General features: G+C 39.6%; 1 protein-coding gene across 2 annotated transcripts in view; it reads left to right on the top strand.

The window, feature by feature from the left end:
* The window catches only part of CNIH3 (cornichon family AMPA receptor auxiliary protein 3), a 42,068-nt gene that overhangs the window by 11,358 nt on the left and 7,215 nt on the right, over positions 1-23,495 (top strand). For both annotated transcript variants that reach the window (XM_015857286.2, XM_015857285.2), the window contains exons 2-4: positions 9,448-9,516; positions 10,679-10,726; positions 22,810-22,922. In XM_015857286.2, the coding sequence (XP_015712772.1) occupies positions 9,448-9,516; positions 10,679-10,726; positions 22,810-22,922 (230 nt within the window). The remainder of the gene's footprint in view (positions 1-9,447; positions 9,517-10,678; positions 10,727-22,809; positions 22,923-23,495) is intronic.

Genomic DNA, 23,495 nt, shown 5'->3' with positions numbered 1-23,495 from the left:
AGAAAAGCTCTTCATCATGGCGCAAAGCCAGGAGGGCGTTTTCCACCGTAATTATGCTTAATGATGCAAAGATCACACCACATTTTTCTGCTATATGTGCTGTCCTTGCTTCGTTGGCTACATAATTCCAACTTCCAGAGAGATATGAGACTCACTTAAAATAAAATGAAGATGCAAATGCATCTCAATATGGTCACCTGAAATGCCAAGCGGGTCTGATGTCTGAGATCCTATGGAGGAAGGCAGGGAACTGTGTCACAGGACATAATACTGAGACATTGACTGAAATACCCATGTGGCTCATGAAGAAGTGCTGTTACAAATATCAGAGCACTTGCTGAGCTTCAGAGATAAACAGTTAAAAACAGTCAAGTAGAGGGGGAGGGAAGGAAGGCTGTCATTGATAGGAAAGGATTAAAGGTTTGTTTAGTACCAGCAGGAAAGATGGAGTTGAGTGTTTCACCTATTAGGATAATATACCCATCTAAAATTACAGCTTTAGTAATATTTAAGCTGAATGATTTTTTGTTTGGTTGGTTGGTTTTCCTTTATCTAGAGCTTTTTCAGGGCACACAGGTTTAAACTTGCATGTGTGTTATCACAGAATCACAGAATTATCAAGGTTGGAAAAGACCTAGAAGATCATCTAGTCCAACCATTACCAACACTTCCCAGCTAAATCATATTCCTCAGCACCACATCCAAACGTTTCTTGAACACTCCCATGGTCGGTGACTCCACCACCTCCCTGGGCAGTGCATTCCAATGCCTGACTACCCATGATACAGTTGTGCCTGACGCAAAAAGACACAGGTAAGCGCATCATCTGTGCATGGTACTGGCAGCTGTGCTCTGAAAGCTCACAGTGTGAACCAGGCAGGCAGTACTCATTAGCTTCATTCATTCATTCTTTGTCTGAAATACAAACCCTGCAGTACAAACAGTGTAGGCGTTTGGTCTGTAGGGCTTTCTAAACACTGTCCTTCTGAATCTGAACTGCTGTCTAAAGAATCAGACTTCAGCATGACTTTGGGTATCTTTATCCTTCTATAAGAGATACTGAAGTCCATAAATAGCAGTGGTGTTATCTGCCAGTATGAACCTCTTTCCAGTTTCTGGATGATGTACTGAATTCCATTACTAAGTCAAAAGCTATGCTGACTTTTCAGACAGTTCCTGCACCTGCCGTATGTAAATTCCTGCAGTGTGGCTTTGATGGCAGGGACAGCGAGCAGGGCTGTGCCAGCTCTCTCCACTCAAATGGTTCTCAATCAAACTAAAGCTGTGAAGGTGCAATCACACGGGTAGCAGCAAGCAGATTTTCTTATCTCTTTGGCCACAGCTTGGCTCATAAGGGAGGATTTCCCTGACTGCCACATCGTCTTCAGATTAAATTCCTGCTGTGTTTCAGTGTTAGGGACTTCTCTTTTCCTTGGCATTCAGCCACAGGTTCTTTTTGGAGCCGTCAGTCCCTGCCAAAAGTGGTGATGGGAAAGTGTGATGTCCTCTCACCCACAGAGTGCTGGATGGCTGTATGAAGCCTGAAAAAGGAAATTCATTTCCCCATTTTGTATTGTTCTGCTGCTCAGTATTGTGCTACCACACATCTCACAGCACTTTTCTCTTGTTCAGAAGGACCTTCCTTCTTATCAACCCGCTTAGAAAAGAAGGGTTAATAAATGCTGAGATAATTAGGCACGAAACTTGTGTATAAAGGCTCCTACAGAAATTTGGCAAGAAAAATGTTTTTTGTTTTTCAAAAGAAGGTATTGATTAGATTCAGCTTCTGTTGGCAGGTGTCAAGATAAAATGTGCCAGATATCCAAGAGTTAACCCATTCTTTTAGAGAAAAACTTGAAAAAGAGATATGGTCCCAGCATCATTTAGCTCTGCTATTAATTCTTATTCTTGTGCAAGGGCTGCAATGCACAGGATTTGCGTGTGCATGTGTGGGTTTGTATGAATGTCAGCTAGCAGGAAACAGGGATGGAGTTTTCTGCTGAACTGAAGACAAACAGCTTTGGAGTCACTTCAAAACTGCAAGTTCTTGCAAAATAAAACCTTCTCATTTTATTAAATAGCTGTTGTAATGATGTAGTCTTGGCAATGGCGTGCACGGTGTTATCAGTGAACAAATCTAATTTAGGAACAGGTTCATGGTTTCGCAGCAGGTTTGGAAATGGTCTTCCAAATGGAGCTGTAAGAGGGGAAACCACATGCCTCATTTTCAAAATAAGCTTGGGATATTCATCACTTGGATCACTTGGGTTGGCAGAAATACGGGGCTGCACTTGGCAGCCCAGGGTGTCCCTATGGTGCTTCTTCCTAGATACTGCTTTGAAAATTAAGCAATAATAAAATAATAACATTTCCTATCATTACTGTTTCATTTTAGTACAAATAAAAGGCACTATGATATAGAAGGTAAGATAAGATGCTTCAGTCTCTATAAGCAGTGTGTTTTATTAAAACAAACACAATGATATAATATTGAACTATGCCTTACAATCTGTCTGAAGTCAAAGCAAAAAGGTGGCGTGGGAACAGTTTCTGGTTTTGTGTTACCTCTGGATATTCTTTGAGAATTAGTTTACTGAAAATGACAGAAATAGTTCTGGCCAGGAGAAAATACAGTATTTTGAAAGCTCTGATGTATGCAGCTGTTCTTACTAAAAATGAGGATCTTGTTTGTGCTATTTAATGAGATTAGTGTGCAGGGTCATTAGTAGATGCTCTTTATTTATGGATTAGGAGGTTAAGAAGAGACCTAAAACATTTCCTTGGATGTTTGTGTGCTTTTTATTTCCAAATCGTGGTTACTGTAGCTTATATTTTATTTACTGCTGTGTTACATCCTTTAGTCATGCGGTTTCTTCTCTAGACTGTTTCCATTATACTTAGGTAATGGCCCTAAGTTGCACCAGAGAAGGCTCAGGTTGGGTATTAGTTAGTGGGCACTGTGAGGATGAATTGGTGGTTGGACTGGGTGATCTTAGAGGTCTTTTCCTACCCTAGTGATTCTGTGTTCCCATGATGTTCCTAGTTGTAAAGCAGCTGTATGCTCCCCAGACTTCAAGTGTGTAAATATTACAAAGCTGTGCAGTCAAAGTAGTTTGCTTTGTGAAGAACTTTTGCTTTATTGCAGATCTTTTGACACTAAAAAAAAGCTCCTGGGGGGCTTGTGTGAGAATAGTTTTTATGCGTGTAATACTGCGTACCTCCAGCCTTGTAAAGTCACTGTGTTTCAGTGTCTGCCTTGTTGAAATAGTGAGCTTACAGTAGGTACGGTTGTAACCTTGAATAATGATTCTGTGCGCTTCCTGTGGATCACAGACTGAGCGTGTGAACCTGAGCATGAAGCAGTTCTGTGGGCTGCCAAAAAAAACCTTCGTGCTCTTTAAGCACAGCTGCCATACTGAGTACAGATCACTAGTGTTAAGTGCATGAGTAACGCAATAAATGATGAATTTGTGATGTATGAAATAAGAACACAAAAATTCCCCTTTTTAAGAAGTGTAAAGCTGAGAGTTATACAAGCCTGGAGATTTTCTGAGAAGTGTGAAAGTTAATCCCAAGACTTAGGAAGACAAAGGCTGTTCCTCAGCTTTGGGTTAGCATGCGTGATGATGCTGCATAGCATTGGTTAACCATTCATTTTTCCTGAATTAACCTGAGCATCAGCCTATTTTGTCCTCTCTTCTGAAGGCAGAAAGTGACTTGAGACTGGAGTCTGGGAATTACTGTTTTGCTATGTATGTACCCAGCTCCAAGCGTTCTAAAGTGAGCTACGTGCTGATCCTGCTGTTGCACAGAAATGTGAAATCTGGGCTGTGCACCTGAGCAGCAACCGAGAAGTGGTATGAAGATGCTGATTTGTTCCAATGCAGCACGAAATGAGAGCTAAACACTGTGTCCTCTGAGCAGCCAGCTCTCAGTTTTCAGACCTTAATAACCCCAGGCCATCTGATGTTAGGTAGTGGTTGGTGAAAACAAATAACAAATGCAAGCATGGGCAAGAGAATAAAATATCTCCTGTGACAGTGCAACCTGCATTCACCCTTTTCCTGTGTTAGTGAACCATATAGGCTGTATTGCTCTCAGCTGTACTCGAATGTAATGTCAGAAAAGAGGAGCTGGTAGTTTTTCCAGTGAAGTTGGATTTATTTTTCTCTCCTGGCCCAGTATCAGCTCTTCATGGTTTTTATTTGTTTGTTTTTTAAAAGATGATTGTCAGGTTGAGTCAGACCTGGTTTCACTCATCTGTGATGCTGTGAGTGTTGAGGTACACAGAAAGTGGTCCTGGTGAGCAGGAAGAAGGCAGAAGGCACAGAAGTATTCAAAAAGCAGTTTAAATGTGACAGCTGTATTACTGGATGTCTCTGGGCCATACTGGAGACTATAGAATTAATCATTATACTACGGTTTGCATCTCTTCTTATTTATGGAGTGTTACAAGAATCTTGAAAGTACTGTGATCAGCTGCTGCTCAGCTCAAATGAGCGTTCTGCAAGGAGATGACATGGGACGTATTGGCTCAGAGGAAGCCCTATGAAGAGTTTTCCTTGCATTTACACTGCTTGGTAGCCTGAACAAGATCACTTCAAATGGAAGGAGAGGAAAAACCATATTTGAACAAATGTTCACCATCCTCAGAGCAAAATTTCTTGTTCAGTTTCATTTTGCATCACAGTAAGAATTGGGTGGCAGGAAGTGTTCACTCACTCTGTCACTTTGTCCACATTAGTGCTGTTTTTCATCTCCCTGTGAGTGGTTGGACTCCCCATTCTCCATCATACCAAGTGATGTATCTTCCGTTTCAGCTCCTTCTGAGTTTGCTGTCTGATGCTCTCTCACATATTTTGACTCACAGCTTCTGCTCAACAAAATCCATCAAAGTAACTCAACCAGTTTGCATCAACATAGTTCAAACGTGATTAATGTTCAATAGTATTTCCCAAACATGTTAAAGATGTCTGTCCAGCAGCTGACGGGCAGGCATGAAATGAATGCAAGCAGAGCGTGCTCCTAAGCCTGTCCACCTTTTGCCCATGTGCTGAATTGCAGACAGCCAGGAGCTGCCTGTGTGGGTGCTGTGGGAGCTGCGCATGAGAGCAGAGGGGGAGATGAATGTTTAGATGAGCTGTTAACAACAGTTTCTGCAGGACAGGATTGGCAGGGTGGTGGCAAGGAAACATATGTAAAGTGTTGCTGTTCTGTTCTGTGCTTAGTGTGGTTGTCACCAAGTTCTGCTCTACATACATTTAAATTTTTCTAAGATACCAATGAGTAATAATATCCAACTTCTTTGCCTCTGAATTCAAATGCACAGTAACCCCACCTACCACCCAAAACCGTCTCATTCTCCATTTAAAAGTATTTCTTTAAGAGCTTGGTGGTTCAAAAAACAAAAAGCCTTCCCCAGAATTGGGAGGTTATAATTAATTCCTGTCATTAATAGGTGAAATCTGCAGTTTGTGTGGATAAGTGTAAGAAGACAAAATTCAGGCTTGGTCTGTTTGAGTACTTCGTTCTTCAGAGCTGTTGTTGTCAAGAGAGATGAGCACAGAGAGTGCATATAATTAATGCACGTTTTGTAAATCTGAATGCAATTGTAGGTGTATTGAAACCTACGATGTCATCTCCATCTCATCTGTTCAGTGCATGTTTAAACTGGGCTAACTCCTTTCTGACTTACTCTTGGATCTTTGATGTGAATCACCGGAGAATGCAACCATTAATTTTATAAACCTTTAGTTTTATTGGACTGGTAACACCCACAACTGTATTTCTATCAATAGAAAAAAGGTACTGATACAGAAGTGGAAAAGCAAACTTCCTGCAGTGTTTTGCAGTGTGGAATCAGGGAAGATTTTCCAAGTCAGAAGGTGAGTCAGCATCCATTGCCCCTTTTGCAGAAATGATTGAAGTCTTCGCTAAACGTGTGCAAAATGAAAGGATCTTTATCCTATCAAACCATGTTCAACAGTAATATTTACTGAAATAGGTGATTTTCTCCTCTGTTTAAGATCAGTCCCTGGTATATGCTTCCAAAACACCAACCATGTAGCTCTCTGTTAAGCACTATGACTAAAGTTGGTTGTTTTCCTTTGGAACAGTGTGTTGGTTGCCCAGCCTTTGCAGAGACGAGGTCACTGATGTCCACATGTGTATGTCTGAATTGCCACACTGAATCAAATCAGATTGGATGACTAGAAGGTACAGAACAGCTTCTAAAACATGTTCGTTTACGAAGTCTAAGTGATGGCAATCCCTGACTGGGATCTGTTCCATTGCTTGCCTTTGAATGATCTGCTCTGTCATGGTACTGACAAATGTGGCAATTTCTGAAGTGAAGTGGACCTCAAACACACTCAAGTGCTGTTCCGTAGCAATAAGCATCTCTGATGAGCTCTGTATGGAAAGCAGGTAGCTAGACTGCATCAAGCTGAAATGTGTGAATAATTGGGCAGCAGATTGTTTCTTCTTGGAGTAGGGCCAGAACTCTACACCTCCCATGAAATACCTAATAATGATGGCAAGTAGATAATTACTTGTTTTTCTGTAGGGTTAAATGGCAACTCCAACCACACAAAACCCTAGAGCACTAAACTTCTACACAAGGTTAGTTATAATTGGAAGAGGAAGATATTTACTAATTGATTATACAGACCACTCAGCAGCACAGCCCATCTTGGATCCAGTAATGCAATGTGGTTTGTTTTACAGTTACATACTGCATTGTGTGCAGCCACCAATCTTAAGAAACTACAGTTCTGCTTCTATTATTTCCTATCTGCAGCTTGAGAATTGAATGGCTGGAGAGCAATTCAAAAACCAAATGACCAACCAACAAAAAATGAAAGGACAAAGGGACCTACTCTTTATCCCTTTTAGTTGTGAACCTGCCTTAACACTGCACTTTACAGCTTTTTTACTGTGAGTGAGAAATAGGAATGCACTATTTTCATGAATTAAATAAGGTATCTTCAAGTGACCACTGGATTTCCATTCCTCTGGATTTAACAAAATATAAACTATCATGGAAATAAAACATTAAGAATTGGAGAGGATTTATTTCTGTTCTGAGACTGAAACTTTTGCTGAAGAGAATTTCCTCTAATTCTGTGTGCTTGATAGAAATTCTCAGTCTGTTCCTGGCAGGTGTAATAGAAATGTATCTTAAAATTGTCATGATTTGCAGGCATAATCCCAAGTGGTTTGCTTGATAGACTGGTGCATTTAGAATTATTGATTCAGTGAAAACCGTATGCTTAATAGTTTGATTCATTTCAGTGCATTTAGATGTTATGGAGCCATAACAAAAAATGAATTGCTTGCTAGCAAATAAAGAGCAGAGGTTTGTCTGTGGAGCTGAAGATACTGCTTGAGAGAGAAGGAGGAGAGGAGAGAGGGAGAGGAGGAAGTCTAAAACGACATATTTGAAGTTAATTACTTTTAGAAACTGTCATTTAGGATTTCTCCAAGACTTCTGCATTAGGTATAGCCAGCCCAATGGAGCCCTGCCTTAATGGCTGTCTTTCAAAGTGACCTACTTGTTCTGCGTCTAAACGTGTTCCAGGGTTATCATCAAACCTCTGTGAAGCTTTGAAGTCTTTTTTGGACTCCTTGTGGAATAGGGTCCACCTCATGATTTCAGTGTTTCCAGTTCTCCATGTTGTTGCCTCAGATCACTCTTCCCTCCCAGTGAAGAATCATAGCATTGTTTCAGTTGGAAGGGACTTCTAAAGGCCACCTGGTCCATCACCCTGCAGTGAACAGGGAGCCATGGACTGGCTCTGTGCTGACTGCTATTTCATTATTTTCTCATAGTCCTTGCTGTTTCTGACTACCAAAAGCAGTAGCAGAGCAAATCCACTCAGGGTTTGTTTATTTCCTTGTTTCAAGGAAATTTTGAGCTCATCTCTGTATTTGCAACTCCCGTTTCCATGGTACATTAAAAAGAGTTGTCATTCAAAGCTCCTAGTGCTTTTCTGTCTTTAAAATGACATCTGTAAGTACTGGTGCAGTGAGACAAAGATAATTCAGGGGAGATGCATGGGATCCCAGAGCAGATCCTGCGGCAGAGCTGTGAACAGAGGCACGCTCTTACCTGTGACAAATTATCCTTCTCCCTTTATGGGATGCAGCCAGTGCCCACACTGATACCAATTACGAACAGAAGCATCTGAGCTGCACAGTCATTACTTTCCCAATAGTTCACCCAGCTTGAGTAAATAAAGATCTGCTCAAGAAATATTAAGTATAGAATTGTAATGAGCCTTATTCCTCACAGCAGTATTATAACCCTCACACAGTCTCTGTTATTGCACCTTCACCTTTGGTCTAAACAGCTTGTTGCTGATCTGATTCTTGACTTATACAGACATATTACATCAGTGGGGAGAAATGCTTCACTTATAATCAAGCTGTATAGTTCTTCTGGTTTATTCTGGCACTTTGACTTGTCCTACTGGAATAAATTGAATTCTGTAGAACTCCTAAAAAATGCCCTGCTTTTGATTTTAAATGTGCTCCAGCATGATGAATGCAGCATTGGGGTGCTGGTTGGATATGTGTAACTGGGTTTTACCCTCTGACCTCGCAGCAGATTGTGATGGTAGTCAGGGACAGCTCATTTTCAGACCTCTTGTTGCTGCATATTGTACCTGTAAAACCAATGTGTGTTAACTATACAGCAGGTCTGTGCTGATGCCCCCTCGGTTATGGAACGGCTGATGCATTCATACCAATTACCTGACAGCTACCTCATCTTCTTAGTGAACACAATTACTTTCCTGGGTTGTAAATTGCCTGAAGAGAGATCACTGTTTTATTGTGTGTTGTATGTGGTGCCTGTCACAGGGAGATTCTGTTCCTCTATTGTAGCCAGCAGAGGTATTAATAAACTACAGCCATAAAGTTAAGCATGTTCTTTGAGATCTTTGAATGAAACATACTGAGGGCAATTACAGCTGTTTCATTATGCTACAGCTGTTAAAATATGTTATCGCATATTATTATTTTATGGACACTTTTATGCTGTGCTGTAAAAAGAGGCATTAATTACCAGCTGATCCATCAGCTGATGGATGAAACTAAAGGACCTGTGCACAAGCTTTCTCTCCATTAATGATGTCTGAGGTAAGTGTTCCAAAACCTGCTGCAGTTCAGGTATGGCATGCTTTGCTTTAGGGTGTGCTTGAAAACTAGTAGCAGCTTAATAATGATAACACTAATTCAGAATTAATACCTGAAGTAAGTTCAAAAACTGATAAGAAGAGCCTGTTTTGTACGCATTAAACCAGGTGCACTGTATCTGATGTATCTCTGTGAAGCGGAAGAAAGAGAGGCCATGAGTCCATGTTTTGAACTAGCTGCTAATAGAAAAACAAACGTTTGTCTGAATGTCCATTACAGAGTTTGAAAAAAAAAAAAAATGTTTTTCAGATAATCGCCTTTGATGAGCTGCGGACTGACTTCAAAAGCCCAATAGATCAGTGCAACCCAGCCCATGCAGTGAGTACAACCAGTGGTGTGCTAAGCAACAGCTACTAAACAGGAGGAGATACACTGAGCCATATGCCAAAGTATGAGTGTGGAGGGGAATGCAGAGCCTGTTGTGAAGTCAGTTGTAGTCTGGTGAACTGGTATGTTGGACTAGACTTGGGAAACCAGATGGTGGTTCTTTATCCTGATAGCTTTCCTCTTTGCTGAAAGAGGTAGGAAAATAATTTGGAAGTTCAAAACCTAAAAGACACCTAATGTGGTGCTAAAACTTTCTTCTGATTCTGTGGCACCAGTTTTCCTTTTAAAAACCATTTGCTTTCTCTGCCTTCCAGCATGGCTTGATGACATTTTCCAGTACTGTCTGTAAAAATGAGTCAAAATCTTTGAAGGGGTTTGATAAAAGATGCATTTCCTAGATGTGTTTGTCCCATAGCAGGGCTGTTCTCCTGTGCCTGAAGAGTAAATAACACATTCTGTTGCATTTGTTGTGTGAAAGCTTAAATGTCACCATGAGCCTGTAAACTCAGTTTTTACCTCATGATCCAATATGCAGCCTAGATTGAAGCAGAAGAAAGAAAACTCTGTGAGAGCTGTAATCCAAAGTGATTTAGGTGATTCCAATTAAGCACGTATCAGATTTGTATCACCATAACTGACAGCAGAACTTGCCCCCATAAACTCACTGGGAATCGCAAGAGATGCTGAATTTGCAGAAGTTAAATTCTAATATCACATGTTGCTCAGGTAGTCTATTAGTGAAAGCAGAAGAGCTGCCATGTGAACTTTGCAGTTGTTTTTCTCATTCAGAAATGTCTTGAGGCCAAAATATGAGTACCTGAAAATGCAAAGCCAGTTCTCTCTGTGGTGTAGATTGACACCAAATGGTTAGAGTCACAAACACTGACTTGAGCTTCTGACTCACAGCTAACACAGACTTGAAACCCCTGCTTTTATTGCTACACGCAATAACAGATGAAAAAAAAATAACATATTGGGACTTGGAAATGAGCAGATTGTTTGACTTGCAGGCAGTACATCATAAGTGAATACAGTTGGTTCAGATGAATAATGTTACAGCCAATAATTATGATTTTGACTCACTTTGCCTGTAACATCTTTAATTTATAGCGCCAGCTAATCTTCTACCTCTTTCCCTACTTTTTCTTAACAGAGAGAGCGGCTGAGAAACATTGAACGTATTTGCTTCCTCCTACGAAAGGTGAGCATAAACTAGCAGAGGATTTATTAATGGGATGAGAATTAAAGCCACTGAGTGATAATCTGAGGAAACTGAGTGAGCTGATAAATCATAGAATTGACATGGTCATAGGTTGTACCTTTCCTCTGTAGGTTGAAAGAGGTCTTTCGTAAACATTCATTGTTCTCTGGTCTCTGTACTAATGAAGTCAAAATAATCATTGTTCCAAAACAATTTACTCTGTATATTCAAGCTTCTATAAATTCATCAGGATAGTAATGGAGACACTTAAATTATTCAGCATTTTTGCTTAGAAATGGTCATACTTCAAATATGGACCACTGACTGCATCCCCTAATCAAGGTAAGAATTAAATTCAGGTGTGTTTTTTCATAGGCTGATGGCCTCATCCTTAGAGGTTTGGGGAAAACCAGTGCTAAGGTTTATTTGCCTGGAATGATCCAGAGATCTCACTGTGTCCACACTCAATCTATGAATTGTTGTTCTCAGGCCAGACAGAATTTGAGTCTTTCCTGCTTGTCACAATAATGAGCATGTCTTTTTTAAGAGCCACGCTCAAGTACTTACTTAGCACTTGTAAGGCACTAAGGGATATTACAGGAAGAAACAATACTCATCACCAATGCTTTCCATTTTTGTCAGCTGGGCAACAATTCTTTCCAAGATGTGTCCCAGTTTAAAAAAACACAACAAAACATAAAGGCATAAAGCAACTGGTGAGTGATAATGTATTGATATATGTAAGCCCCATAAGAGTGCTTGGTCTACACATGTGTTTAATTTTTATTGAGCCCCGGCCTTCATGTGAACAGCAAGATTGAGCATTTTGGCTAATTGCAGACTCTGTATTCATAGGGGATCGGCTTACTCCTGCTTTACTTAAATGGTTTGTTAATTCAACCTGTTCAGAGTTCTTTCACTTGTTTTAATTGAGAAGAAGAAGGTGGACTAACTACAGAGATTTGTAGTCATTAAAACTGACAGTCACTAAAAATAGCTTTAGTCCATGTAGCATAAAGGATTCACTGCTGGAGAAAAATTCTGGCAAAAACAGTGAAGAATTATGTGTCAGTTGTATAGATACAGGAAAACAGCAGTTAGGATGCTATATGTCAGTCATTAAAACTTTGTGAGGCTTTAGGTCTGTTTCTCCTATGAATCAGCAACATATCCGTTTCCTAATGTTGTTAAGTCAGATAATTATTTCAAATGGCTTTGAATATAGTGCTATATTACTATGTATGACATTAGAATTTAATGATAAAAGTCTGTTGTAAATCTGTTTTCAAAAGAGATTATAGGCAGACTGTAAAACTACTGTTTCATTATAGCCATTGTTTTGGAAAGGAGTAGGCATATAGTGTGCAATATGAATGGGTAAAAAAGCTACGAACCTTGCAGAGCCATGGCTATATCTCTCCTGTTCCTAAGTACGTGACAGGAAGGACTTGCTTCCTGAGCCAGAATGAAGCGAGGAGCATGCAGATATCTCGTTTCATCCAGTTATGTATTAGGAAGGCTTTAACTACGGGTTTGTGTTGATGTGCATGTGATGTAAACTGTAGAATATTTAATTGTCCAGGCATTACTGTGTCATGCAAGTGTTACATCTTTCACACAGGATATATACAGGTATTGCTGAATGCTGTAGATTCTGTATCTGTGCTGTCTTTTTTATTTTTTTTTATTTTTTATTTTTATTTTTTTTTATTATTATTATTTTTTAAACTACATTGCCTCTGTTTCTCTAAGGATATGATTACATGATGCACTGCAATGCTCTGTAGAGATGCACCAGCAGTTGTGAATGAGCTGTCTTGGTTTAGTGGAAGTAGTGCCATTAGCAGTACAAAACCATGTAATTCTTTAGTTTGGAAAATACATTTACAATCATTGAGTATAACCATCAGTGCAGAATTTCTGGGTTCATTAGTGCTGCTAATGAGATAATGGGGGCATGCCATATAACTACACCACGATTTTGTGATTAAATCATTGAATCATAGAATGATTTGGGTTGGAAGGGACCTCATAGGTCATTTAGTTCCATCCCCCCTGCTGCAGGCATGGCTTTCACTGCTAAATCTTATACTACCTCAGGTTGTCCAGGGTCCATCCAACCTGGCCTTGAATACCTCCAGGGATGAGGCATCCACAACCTCTCTGGGCAGCCTGTACCATCATCTCACCACCCTCTCCATGAAAAACTTCCCCCTGACATCTAATTTAAATCTCCCCTTCTCCAGTTTAAAATCATTCCAATATTTTGTGAAGTTATTAAAACATATTTGATTAATGTAGGCAGCATTATTGTATAATTATAATTGCAGGTGTATTTCAAATGTTCTAACTGCATGGTTGATTTCTCTTGTAATTATTTATTTTATCACTGAGGACAATTATTTCCTACATTAAAACATGGTTTCTTTCATTAATCAACCGTTGTAATATCATTGCTTTACCTTTAGGGAAATTTAAATTAACTTGTGATTAGGGTTATACTTATAAGCAACAGCATCTTAATATTTGATTTAAGCTGATAAATCCTTACTAATGTGTAGAGCTGATTAAGCTTGCTTTATTCCCAGTGGATGTATTTCAGACTTGAGTTTGCTCATGCCAGACACCGCTGAACAGTGTAAATGACCTTCCTCAAATTATTAGCCAATATTTGTTTTTAAACCCCATTAATCTGAAGAGTGATTTCTGAACAATGAAACTGGCAGTACCTGTGAGGGAAATTAGGTGTAAGACTTTTATTCATTCTCCTATTACAGTGGAAAAATTTTAGCTAAGTTAAATCAAGTGTGAATTCCATGAAACTGCAAGTGTAAGAAAATACTGTATAGAGCTCAGTCCTTTATCTTCACTTTATTTGGTTTGGTTTTATTTGTTTGTTTGTTTGATTGCTTATTTTGGCAAGAGGTGATTGGACAGCAAATTCAGCAAGAAATCTAACTGTAGAAATCTTCTTTGGAGCGTGTCCAAGCTTGTGAAGTGTCTGGAGCACAAGTTTGATGGGGATTGTCTGAGGGAGCTGGGATTGTTCAGTCTGGAGAAGAGGGGGCTCACGAGAAACGTTATTGCTCTCTGCAACTACCCAGAGAAAGGCTGTGGCAAGGTGGAGGCCAGGCTCTTCTCCTGGGTAACAGTGACAGGACCAGAGGAAACAACCTCAAGCTGCACCAGAGGAGGTTCAGGTTGGATGTTAGGAAAATTTCTTCTCAGAAAGAGGAGAGATGCAGTAGCATGCAGCGACTCGGCACGGACTCAGATGTGAACGATCCAAATCATTTATTACAAGTTCTCACATCCCTTATATACCTTCACAAGTTGTTATTTTCTAGCTTTCCCATCCGCCCTTACAACTTTCCCAAACACCTTATATGTCAACAAAGCATTCTACAAAACACTTTTCAACTGTCCATGCAGGCACATATCCAATCAGAGCTGTGAGACTCTTCTTCTCCTTGCAGAGGTGTCCTTGGTTCCCATGCTGTTTATCTTGCTCCACAGCTGCTGCTCTGAACAGCTTTTCTTGTATCCCCACAGTAGCACAGGCTGCCCAGGGAGGTGGTAGAGTCACAGTCCCTGGAGGTGTTCAAGAACTGCAGAGATGTGGCAATGAGGTAGGGATGGGTTGGTGGTTGGACTTGATGATCTTAGTGTCTTTTCAACCTTAATGATTCTATGATTTGTTTGTTATAATACTGATCACTTCTATCATTGTTCTGCCTCATGGCCATTGACAAGCTGGAGATAATGTGTCATATTTATAGCATACATTTCTGGATGTATCAGTTCATTGCTTCCTCGTGGATTTCGGGATTTATAAATATCTGACATTCTTTTAGCTGGTTGCCAGGCTGATAGTTATTAGCAGGGTATGTCTCTAAGCCTATTGCATGGTTCATTAAAGGGCTTAATGTAAGGCTATATAAGTCAATTTAGCAATTTCGGTGGACTTTTTTTAAGTGATGTGTAGCCATCTGTGTATAAGAAGAATCATACTTCCTACAGATTTGAAAAACTGCAGTGGCTGAGACTACAGCAGTAGGGCAATGTGATGCAAAATAAGTGCATTGCAAATAGCAGCAAGTTTACCTTTTGTTGTACTGTATACTACTTAGAACTTCAGCTAAGTTGGTTTTTTTTCTCTGTTAGCTAGATTTGACAGAAAAAATAAATCATGAAAAGCATTTCATCACAGCCACACTAAAGTGAAGTCACTTAATCCAAAGATACTTGCACCATCTTTGCAGGGCTGATTCATACCAGGGTTGTAGTGTTATGTGCATTCAGCACCTCCTAACCAGCAGCAAGCATGTCGTCTTTCAAGTCTGTGTGCTTGTACTGACAGGCAAACAGAATTATCTAGTCACGAGGTATTTTTGGAATGTGGAAATAGCAGCGGCATGCTGCTCGTAGGACAAAGAGGCTTCTCTGTCCAGAGTTCTGATAAATTGCTGCTGTAACAAAGATCACAAAGGGAAAGGAAAATGGCACCATGTGACACTTTCTCCATTAACAGTGAAGGTTGCAGTGATGGAGTGCATGAACTTTGTCCACTCATTAGAGACCGAGGAGTTCATCATTGTTACTGGCTTCTCAATGCATTTTGTATTTCCTGATGTATCTAATGCTGTCTCTTTTCATACCACCTCAATACGATAGAACCGCTGAGTTTGATTAATCATCTGGGCAGTAGGAAATCTTTCAGGAGATTCTTCCTACCAAGTGCCTGGGAACATAAACCTTAATCAAGAGATGGTTCAGATAGCTTCTGATGAATGAATATAGAATTGTGTGTATAGAAAATCTACCTGCATGCCTGCTGTATTTCCTCAAATCGTCATCTCTATATGACTGAGTGCAATATAGGAGATTGCAGGCATTGCTGTCTATCAGAAGAGCTAAGTAAATATTACCTATTCTTTAAAATTATTTTTATAATCTCCCTTGAGAAAAACACAGTAGTTCAAAACAGGGTTGGTTTATATCAGAAAATTTTCTGAACATCTCTGGAATTGGGGAGGGTTTGACCTCATGTTTGTCATTTGTGCTTACCATTTGTTTCTGAGGTCAAGCAGCAACAAAACCAGATGTGATAATCCTTTGTGGGTGCTTTCAGAGTCTCTCTTTCACACTGACAGCATGGAACAAACTCTGTTTATTGCTCTGAGATGAGAATATTGTTGATACTCAAACATAAATCTGTGTAGAATAGGCCCCGGACTTAGCTTTAGATTTGAAGTTCTCAGAATTTGAGCACTATTTGGATAAAAGCTATTGTATTGTTGGCAGTTATAGCCAAATGTGTATGAATTTCTGTGGGAGCTTGTAGTAAAATTTAAAAGAAACCATAAAGGTCAAACTGAATAAAACAAGAGGGAGAAACACAGATTTTAATTAGACAATTCAACAGGTGCCTTTGTAGCACTTCATTTGTGCTAATAATATTTTACCCTTCAGAAAATCATCCTTTTCTTCCCTTTGGGTTTGAACAGTACTGAGAGAGGACTGTCACAGAGGGAGGTGAGTGGTACGTGTTCCCAAGACAGAGGGATGCCTTTTGATTGATCTCCATTTCATCTGTTTTATTAAGGTCTAAACTTTCTATTAACTGACCTGATATGTGAATGTGGAAGAGTTCAATAATCCTGCTTTCTTTAGATGTTTAAATGCAGGATCTGTCATTGAGACTACAGTAGCAATTTTGCAAAAATGATGGTAGAATTGGGACCAGACAGCTGGCGGTGTTTTTACTTTACATAAAGATAATGTCATAAATATTGCTTGGCTAGAGACAGGGCATCTCCTCACACTTTAATTGTGAATATCTCAGTTTCATAATTACTCAAAAGGAACTGCTTTTGCAACAGAAGTACTGACCACAATCCCTTCTGTCATTTCCTTGTATATAATTCCCTTTCCAGTAGTTGTGTTATCTGATTATCTTCATATTCAAGTAAGGGATTGATGTGCTTATACAAACTCTGTGCTCAGACTTGTAGTTACTTAAAGGTATTCCTTATCTTTTGGCCTTTCTTTTCTCTGTTTTACTAGACTGTTTGGTTGGAGGTTTACTTGTGTATACCAGATAATAATAATATTTTATTTTTTTTAAAAAGGAGGGTTTCTCTTACATTTCTGAGCCCCACAATAGCATCAATACTCTCTTATGTATTATGTGCTGATTGTTGCATCTTAAAAGATGAGAACAGAGAGTGATACTTAGCAAAGGGGAATGTATAGGACTTAAGAATTAGAGGAAGTATAGTATTTCTGGTAGGCAATGCATCCACTGCTGACATTCATTTGTTATATGCATTGTGGCATTCTTTTATTACGTGCACTGTGCCAGAGCTATTTTTAGTCAAATTCACAAGTTCCTGAATTCAGCGTTTTCAAAAGTTAGAACATAATAATTGTTATTTTTAGGCATCGTTACCTAAGGACATCTGTTTGCTTCATGGAAAGCTGCATCTTGCTGTGTCTGCACAGGTGTTTGAAGCAGTAGTGAAAGATAAGGAAAGCTGTGAAATGATTGCAAGCCTAAAACGTTCAAGCTTGTGACTCAGTCACAGTTTGGTCTTTACCCCATTTTTAACTGGGGTGGAAGTAAGATTTGCCACCACAGTGCCTGATAGAAATGGAGAGGAGGGAGTTATACATGTTTATTATTAATAATAATATTACTCATGAAAATATTTACATATAAAACTATATCAGTTTAACCAACTGTATTTTGCTGTTAATGTCATCTTTTAAATGTTTATTCAATAATCAAAATGGTGAAGTATCACCCTGTAAGACAACCTTTTGCATTACAATTCAGCTTCCTTCCAATATTGTTCTGGAGGATGTGGCCTTATTCTCAGAACACTGCAAAAAGCAGCGAATAAGCCCGGAGATGCAGCAAAATATAAATATATATATATATATATATATATATATATATGAGTAACTGTTGTCTGCAATGCGCTCCTGAGATGAGAATTCTCAGTTGCTTGGGGTAATTTAATTTATGCATCTGCTCCTCAGAGCTCTGTTGAAGATATTGGCAAAATTTGACTTGCTAATGGACTGTATTTGCTTTAATTTGGCATGCAATAAAATATATATTTGCATTTTAATGAAACTAAAGGAACTGGGGTTAAATCAAATGTCACTGTTATGTTTAGCAGAATTTTCATTGTGGATTTAAGTCAGGATTGGATCCTGCACAGCCTCTGTGCTGTTACAAAAAACAACACAGTCTCTAAAAATAGAGTGAAATTCTTTCACATCGTATCTGTTGTATGAATGGGAATGGTTTCTGGTGGGATTTCAATGTCCTTGCATTCAAATGCTGATGTTTCCAAAAACCTGTTAGAATAGCAGGACAGGGAGGGATCACCTATAGCAGTTCTGCTCCTCTCTGGTTATATCTGAAGCACAAGAGAGAGGTAGGGCAAGAGGGCATTTGTTACCCTATTCCATATCAGTGTCAGGGAAAATTAGATGTTCATGCTCCAGGGATGCAAACTCAGCTTCTGTTTCTGGTTTCTGGTTCTGAGTTAACATTTAGAAAATAAAATAAATAAGGTTGTGAAGATATCGTCAGTTCTAAGATCACAGCACTCTGCTGCCTTAATGAGGTACCACCCAAGGATGAGGTGCTTTTTGAATGGTGCTGATGCCCTGCAGGCTGTGCTCAGCGGAGAAGCTTTTTATTAATATTATTACTTTGTGACCTCTTGTAGGCTCTGCAGAACAGGAATCTTATTGATGTTCTTGATAAATGACCCGTAAAGACCTGATCTTCCTCTGTCCCTGTTGTTAAACTTATTATCTGTAATATGATGAAGTTTAAATACACTAGTCATAAACTGGCTCTATTAAAAACTTAGACTTAAAAAGTAATTACCTCTGTGTTGCAGAAGATAGAAACATGACAATGAGTATTAAAATGATGGGCCTAAATAGAGGTGTATTCAGTACCCGAAATGGAGAGAGAGTGTAGATCCAGTATTAGAATGACTGATTTTCTGTATTGTGTTGCAGATGGAGGTGCTGTGTGAGAATGATAATCAGGTTCTTTGTGTTACTCATTTCACTGCTGTTTGTGCTGTGGAGTGACTTCTGTTCATTCTCACTTGATACTGTTTAAACAGTTTCTAGTAGAGCATTAAAAGCAGGGATATTTCCTTTCAAAAAGTGTATGTTTTGCACTGCTTAATGTCACTGTGGTCCAGAAAAGTGGAGAGCTGAAAGCACACACAAATCCTTTGTGCTCTGCATTTGGTCTGTAACATTGAGTACTGTGTGCATGCAACGTTGCTGTCCCCTGACAAAATGTAAAGATGTAGATGTGAATTTGTTAGCTTTATTTGCAGTTGTTCTTTGTATGAACAGAAATTTATTTTCCAGCCATTTTCTTTTCAGCTAGTTATATACAACACAGCAAACTGCTGAACGCTTCTAGCAGTTGGAATTACATGACTTTGGATAAATTGAAATGCAACTGCAATTTTTCTGTGTGCTCATCCTTTCTCTTTCTCACTTGCTTATGCTACATTTCTGATTTTTTACTTGTTCAATTGGCAGGATTTCTGAGATACTAAATAATCAGCTGCGAAGGATCTCATAATGTCTTAAATTTGGCAGCTGATACTCCTCAGTAAGCTGGGTTAGCTCTGGCAGATTCTACTAGGATGGACTTCAAAGTGTAGTTAGAATAACTCATGTCCTCAGCACTGTGGGTATGTCTCCTTCCCCTCATTCCCTGTGTGTCCTCTTTAGTAAGGGTTATTACGGAAAAAGCAGCAAAGTGAGCACCTTAGTAACAAGCTGCAGTCATCCTTTGCCAGAAGCAGATACAGCAGCATTGACTGCTGTGCTAATGAAGCATTGCTGTGTTTGGTGGTTACCTGTCTATGGGCAAAGTGGCATGTCTGTGGTTAAAGAAAGGGGTCTGGGCTATGTGCAAGGAGACTTCTTGGGGGAGAAAAGCAGTGATTCTGTAAGAAATAGTACTCGGGATTATTGGATATCAACTAAGTACTTGACAGAGGCAGGAGTTATTGGCATTTTAGTGACTTAACAGCGACTGGGAAAACAATTTGATTCACTTGTTACATTCTTTTTTCTAAGTAAGAGAATTTAATAGCACCGATGCAGGGAGATTACTGTTCATCCTGTTCTATTTTCCCAATTTGGGTTTCAGGGAGGTATTTCATGTGTGTGTTCACTGGCAAGCGCAGCCGTGCGAGTCATTCCATTTGGAAACAGTATTATGTTCTGGAAGAGCAAAATTACATTTGAGAAAAAGGTAGTTGTGTGTAATAAGCACAATAAGGTGAAAGAGTACTGACAGGAAAAGATGGGATTGTCATTTGTGAAAGAACAACAGAACACGATCAGGGAAGAGGAAACTGATTAAAAGTGATTGAGTATAGGACTGAGCTTCGTGAGAGATGCAGTTGATATATCTTCACATGTCTTTGTAGTCCAATAAGCACGGAGAAGCTGCTGGCAGGTTCTTAGCTTCAGTGCTTGTTTTCCCATGCTTCAGTTCAGCCAAACCTTGCTGTCTACACACAGCAAAGACTGCCTTATTTGCTTTGGAACTATAAGGATGGAACTATCTACCTGTATGTATGCACGTGTGTACTACTTTGTATGAGAACGTACTGAATATTCATGGTGGGATGGTAAAGATTTGATATCTAGCAAAGATTTTACATTTGAAATGCAAATGGTTTGTGAAAAAAAAATTCTGAATATTTGCTGATACATATATTGAGCTAAATGTACATATCAGAGCATACATACAAATGTGTAGTAGTTTCTTTCCTATGCTTACACTATTGCAAAAGATGTTCTGACTAGCATCACTTTGATCTAGAAACTTTGACTTCCTTTTCAGGCTTTTTTTGTGGTTTTCCATGTGTAAATGTCGATCAGAATTTCTAATGGTATATTGCAATGCCATTCATTAGTTTGGAACTCTAAGTGACCAAGTTACAGCTCTCAAGAGCCATGCTTCTTTGCCAGCTTCTCCTCCGGCTCTGTGTTCTGTAACTGTCCCCAGACTTCATCTCAAGCTGTGTCGGAAAGCAGAGTTCATTATCTGAACCAGAGTGTTCCTGGTTCAAAATAGAAGCATACTGTTTATATCCTAAAATGATTGCCATCTGACAGCTTTATATGCTGTCCCAGAAATGAATTTAAGATGCTAGCTTGATTCCTGTTGCACAACTCTCCATATCTCAGAAGTTACCATTGCAATGGACTGGCTTGGCAGCAATGACAAGGATTGACAGTTGCTGGTTCCTGAACTGGCTTTCTTCCCTCCAGGAGCCAAATCCTGTATTTGCTGAAGTGCGCTGAAGTCTCCATTGGTTACAGAGGACTGCAAGGTGACTATTCAGCCAGGAACAGAGGCAGAGTTACATTTTGTTTTTCTAGTTGTTCAGTTACTCAGTTTGCTTTTCCTCACAAGCCTTGCTGTTATTCCCTTTATGCTTTTACTTCCCTCACTTCCTTTTAGATTTAGTCCCATGGCTAAATCATTTGAATGTCAGCTGCAACTGATTTACAGACTGGTGTGTGTTTGCTTCTGTCCATGAATTCACTTTGGAATCTGTGACCAGAATCGATCCTGTATTTATTTACATTGATGAAAAAATATTACTCCAAGAAAAGGGTGAAGAGACAAGATGACCCGAATGTTATTCTATTAAAAGCAGAGGTAGAGCTGGTATACCCTAGAGACTGTGACTGGCGAGTGAATCTCTTCTTCCCACGTTTCCTTTCTAGCTTCACAGCTGATTTTTTTTTTTTTAAAATCTCCTTTATAAATTTCCACCTTGGGTTTCCTTCTCAGTTATTACCAGCAAGCCCACACTGATCATGCAACAGTGCTGTGTTCTTGCTAGTTTTGTGAACTGTGTTAGAAGCAGAAATCAAATATGTGATAATGAATGTAAAGTACTTGAAAGTGCCGTGACGCTTCGTCCGTAGCCATTCATCATTAAGACCTTTCTTGTCTGTAATTTGTGACAAGGATGAATCATTCTCTTGGTAAAAGTTTTAGTCATGTTCTAAATCACATTCTAAAAATGAAAAAAAAAAAATAAATAAAAATCCAGCAGTGATAAATAACTGCCATCTGGAATCTGTGCTGTGCAATTGTACCATGAGTTGTCATCCACGTTAGATAAGCTTTTGAGGATGCTTAGATTGAGTGCATAGACTTAGGGATATAAAAGTGAGAAAACGCATTCCCTGTGAAGTGGAAGAAGTCCTGAAACTATGGCATTTGTTGCAGCACAGCTGTATGGGAGTAGGTAGGAGTTGGGAATAGCTGTAGTGGGTTTCTCCCTGTTTTCAGAAATGAGACTCAAACTATTTGACTGATGAAGATGAACTGACACCAAAAGAAGTCCCTCAAGTGTGGGTTTTGGTTTTTGTTTGTTTGTTTAACTTTGGTTGATGTGACTCGGAGACACAGCAAGGGATACAGATGACCTGTGTGTGGGATCGCCTGGTTTTGAGAAACATAAGGTACTGGAATAAAATTCTTTTATTGGTTGAATAAAGATAAGAATCGTATTTCTGAGAAAAGGCATAAGAAAACAAGAAGACCAGCTAAGAAAGGAGGATGAAAAAGAGCCTTTAGAAGTTATCGCTCTGAATCAACATCACATAAATTTCTGTTTTTGCCAGCTGCCCACTCACTCTGTCTTTTAATAGAAAGGATCGTGCTGGTCTGCAACAAGCAGCGTGAGAAGCCATGGATTTTCCAGGGTGTAAGTTTCCCATCTTAGTGGGTTTTAGCTCAAAAAGCTAACTTGGTGATGGATTTGATGCCTTTAGGATGCATGTAACTCACAATAAAGCCCACAATGTACAGCCAGGATCAGAACCAGGATGGCTCCACAGCTTGTGCTTATTGCTCTCTGCTTTGCTGTCCCTCTCTTGAGGTATGACCAGGAATGGGTGCACTGCAGATTTCCAGAGATGGTTTGTCTTCTGCAAAATCAGTGACTTGAAGTCATAGGGATATTTTACTGATCTGTTATTTCTGTTCCTTTCAGCTGGTGTTGCCGGAGTACTCCATCCATAGCCTTTTCTGCATAATGTTTTTGTGTGCTCAGGAATGGCTCACACTGGGCTTAAACGTTCCTCTGCTTTTTTATCACTTCTGGAGGTAAGCCCATCTTTTATATTCTGACTTGCTTGTTAGGCATATGTGCCAACTCATCAGCCATGCAGAATGCATGAAGCACAGCAACAGGAAAAAGGCCTAAAGACAGCTAGGATGCAAGTTTTGAGAGAAAAAGTATTTTTTGTTGAATGTTCAGGAAGGGGAAAGAAAACCTATAATACATAAATGTGGCTTCAAATAGCCTAATTTAGGTAGCCACATTTAAATAACCTCTTTGTTGAAAATTCCAAGTGCAAGATGCAATCACCACACCCAAATGAGAAGTGAAGTGGCCTGGAGGCTGAAGGTGGAGCACTAAGAGCTGTACAGGCTGGGAGCTGCCAGGGAGTTAATATCACAGAATCATTAAGGTTGGAAAAGACAACTAAGATTATTGTGACCAACCACCAACCCACTCCCCCTGTGCCACTGACCACATCCTTGGATGGTGACTTCCCCCCCCCACCCAACAAACAATCTGCTCTCCAGCTCTCTTCAGCTTTGGATATCTGCTACATGTTTGTACTCACCCAAGGGCTTCCATAGTCGACCATATGGGAGCTGCTGTGGAGCAGC

The sequence above is a fragment of the Coturnix japonica genome, chromosome 3 (genome assembly GCF_001577835.2).
Source record: "Coturnix japonica isolate 7356 chromosome 3, Coturnix japonica 2.1, whole genome shotgun sequence".
In the NCBI taxonomy this organism is placed as follows: Eukaryota; Metazoa; Chordata; class Aves; order Galliformes; family Phasianidae; genus Coturnix; species Coturnix japonica.
This window is presented reverse-complemented; position numbering and strand designations above follow the sequence as displayed.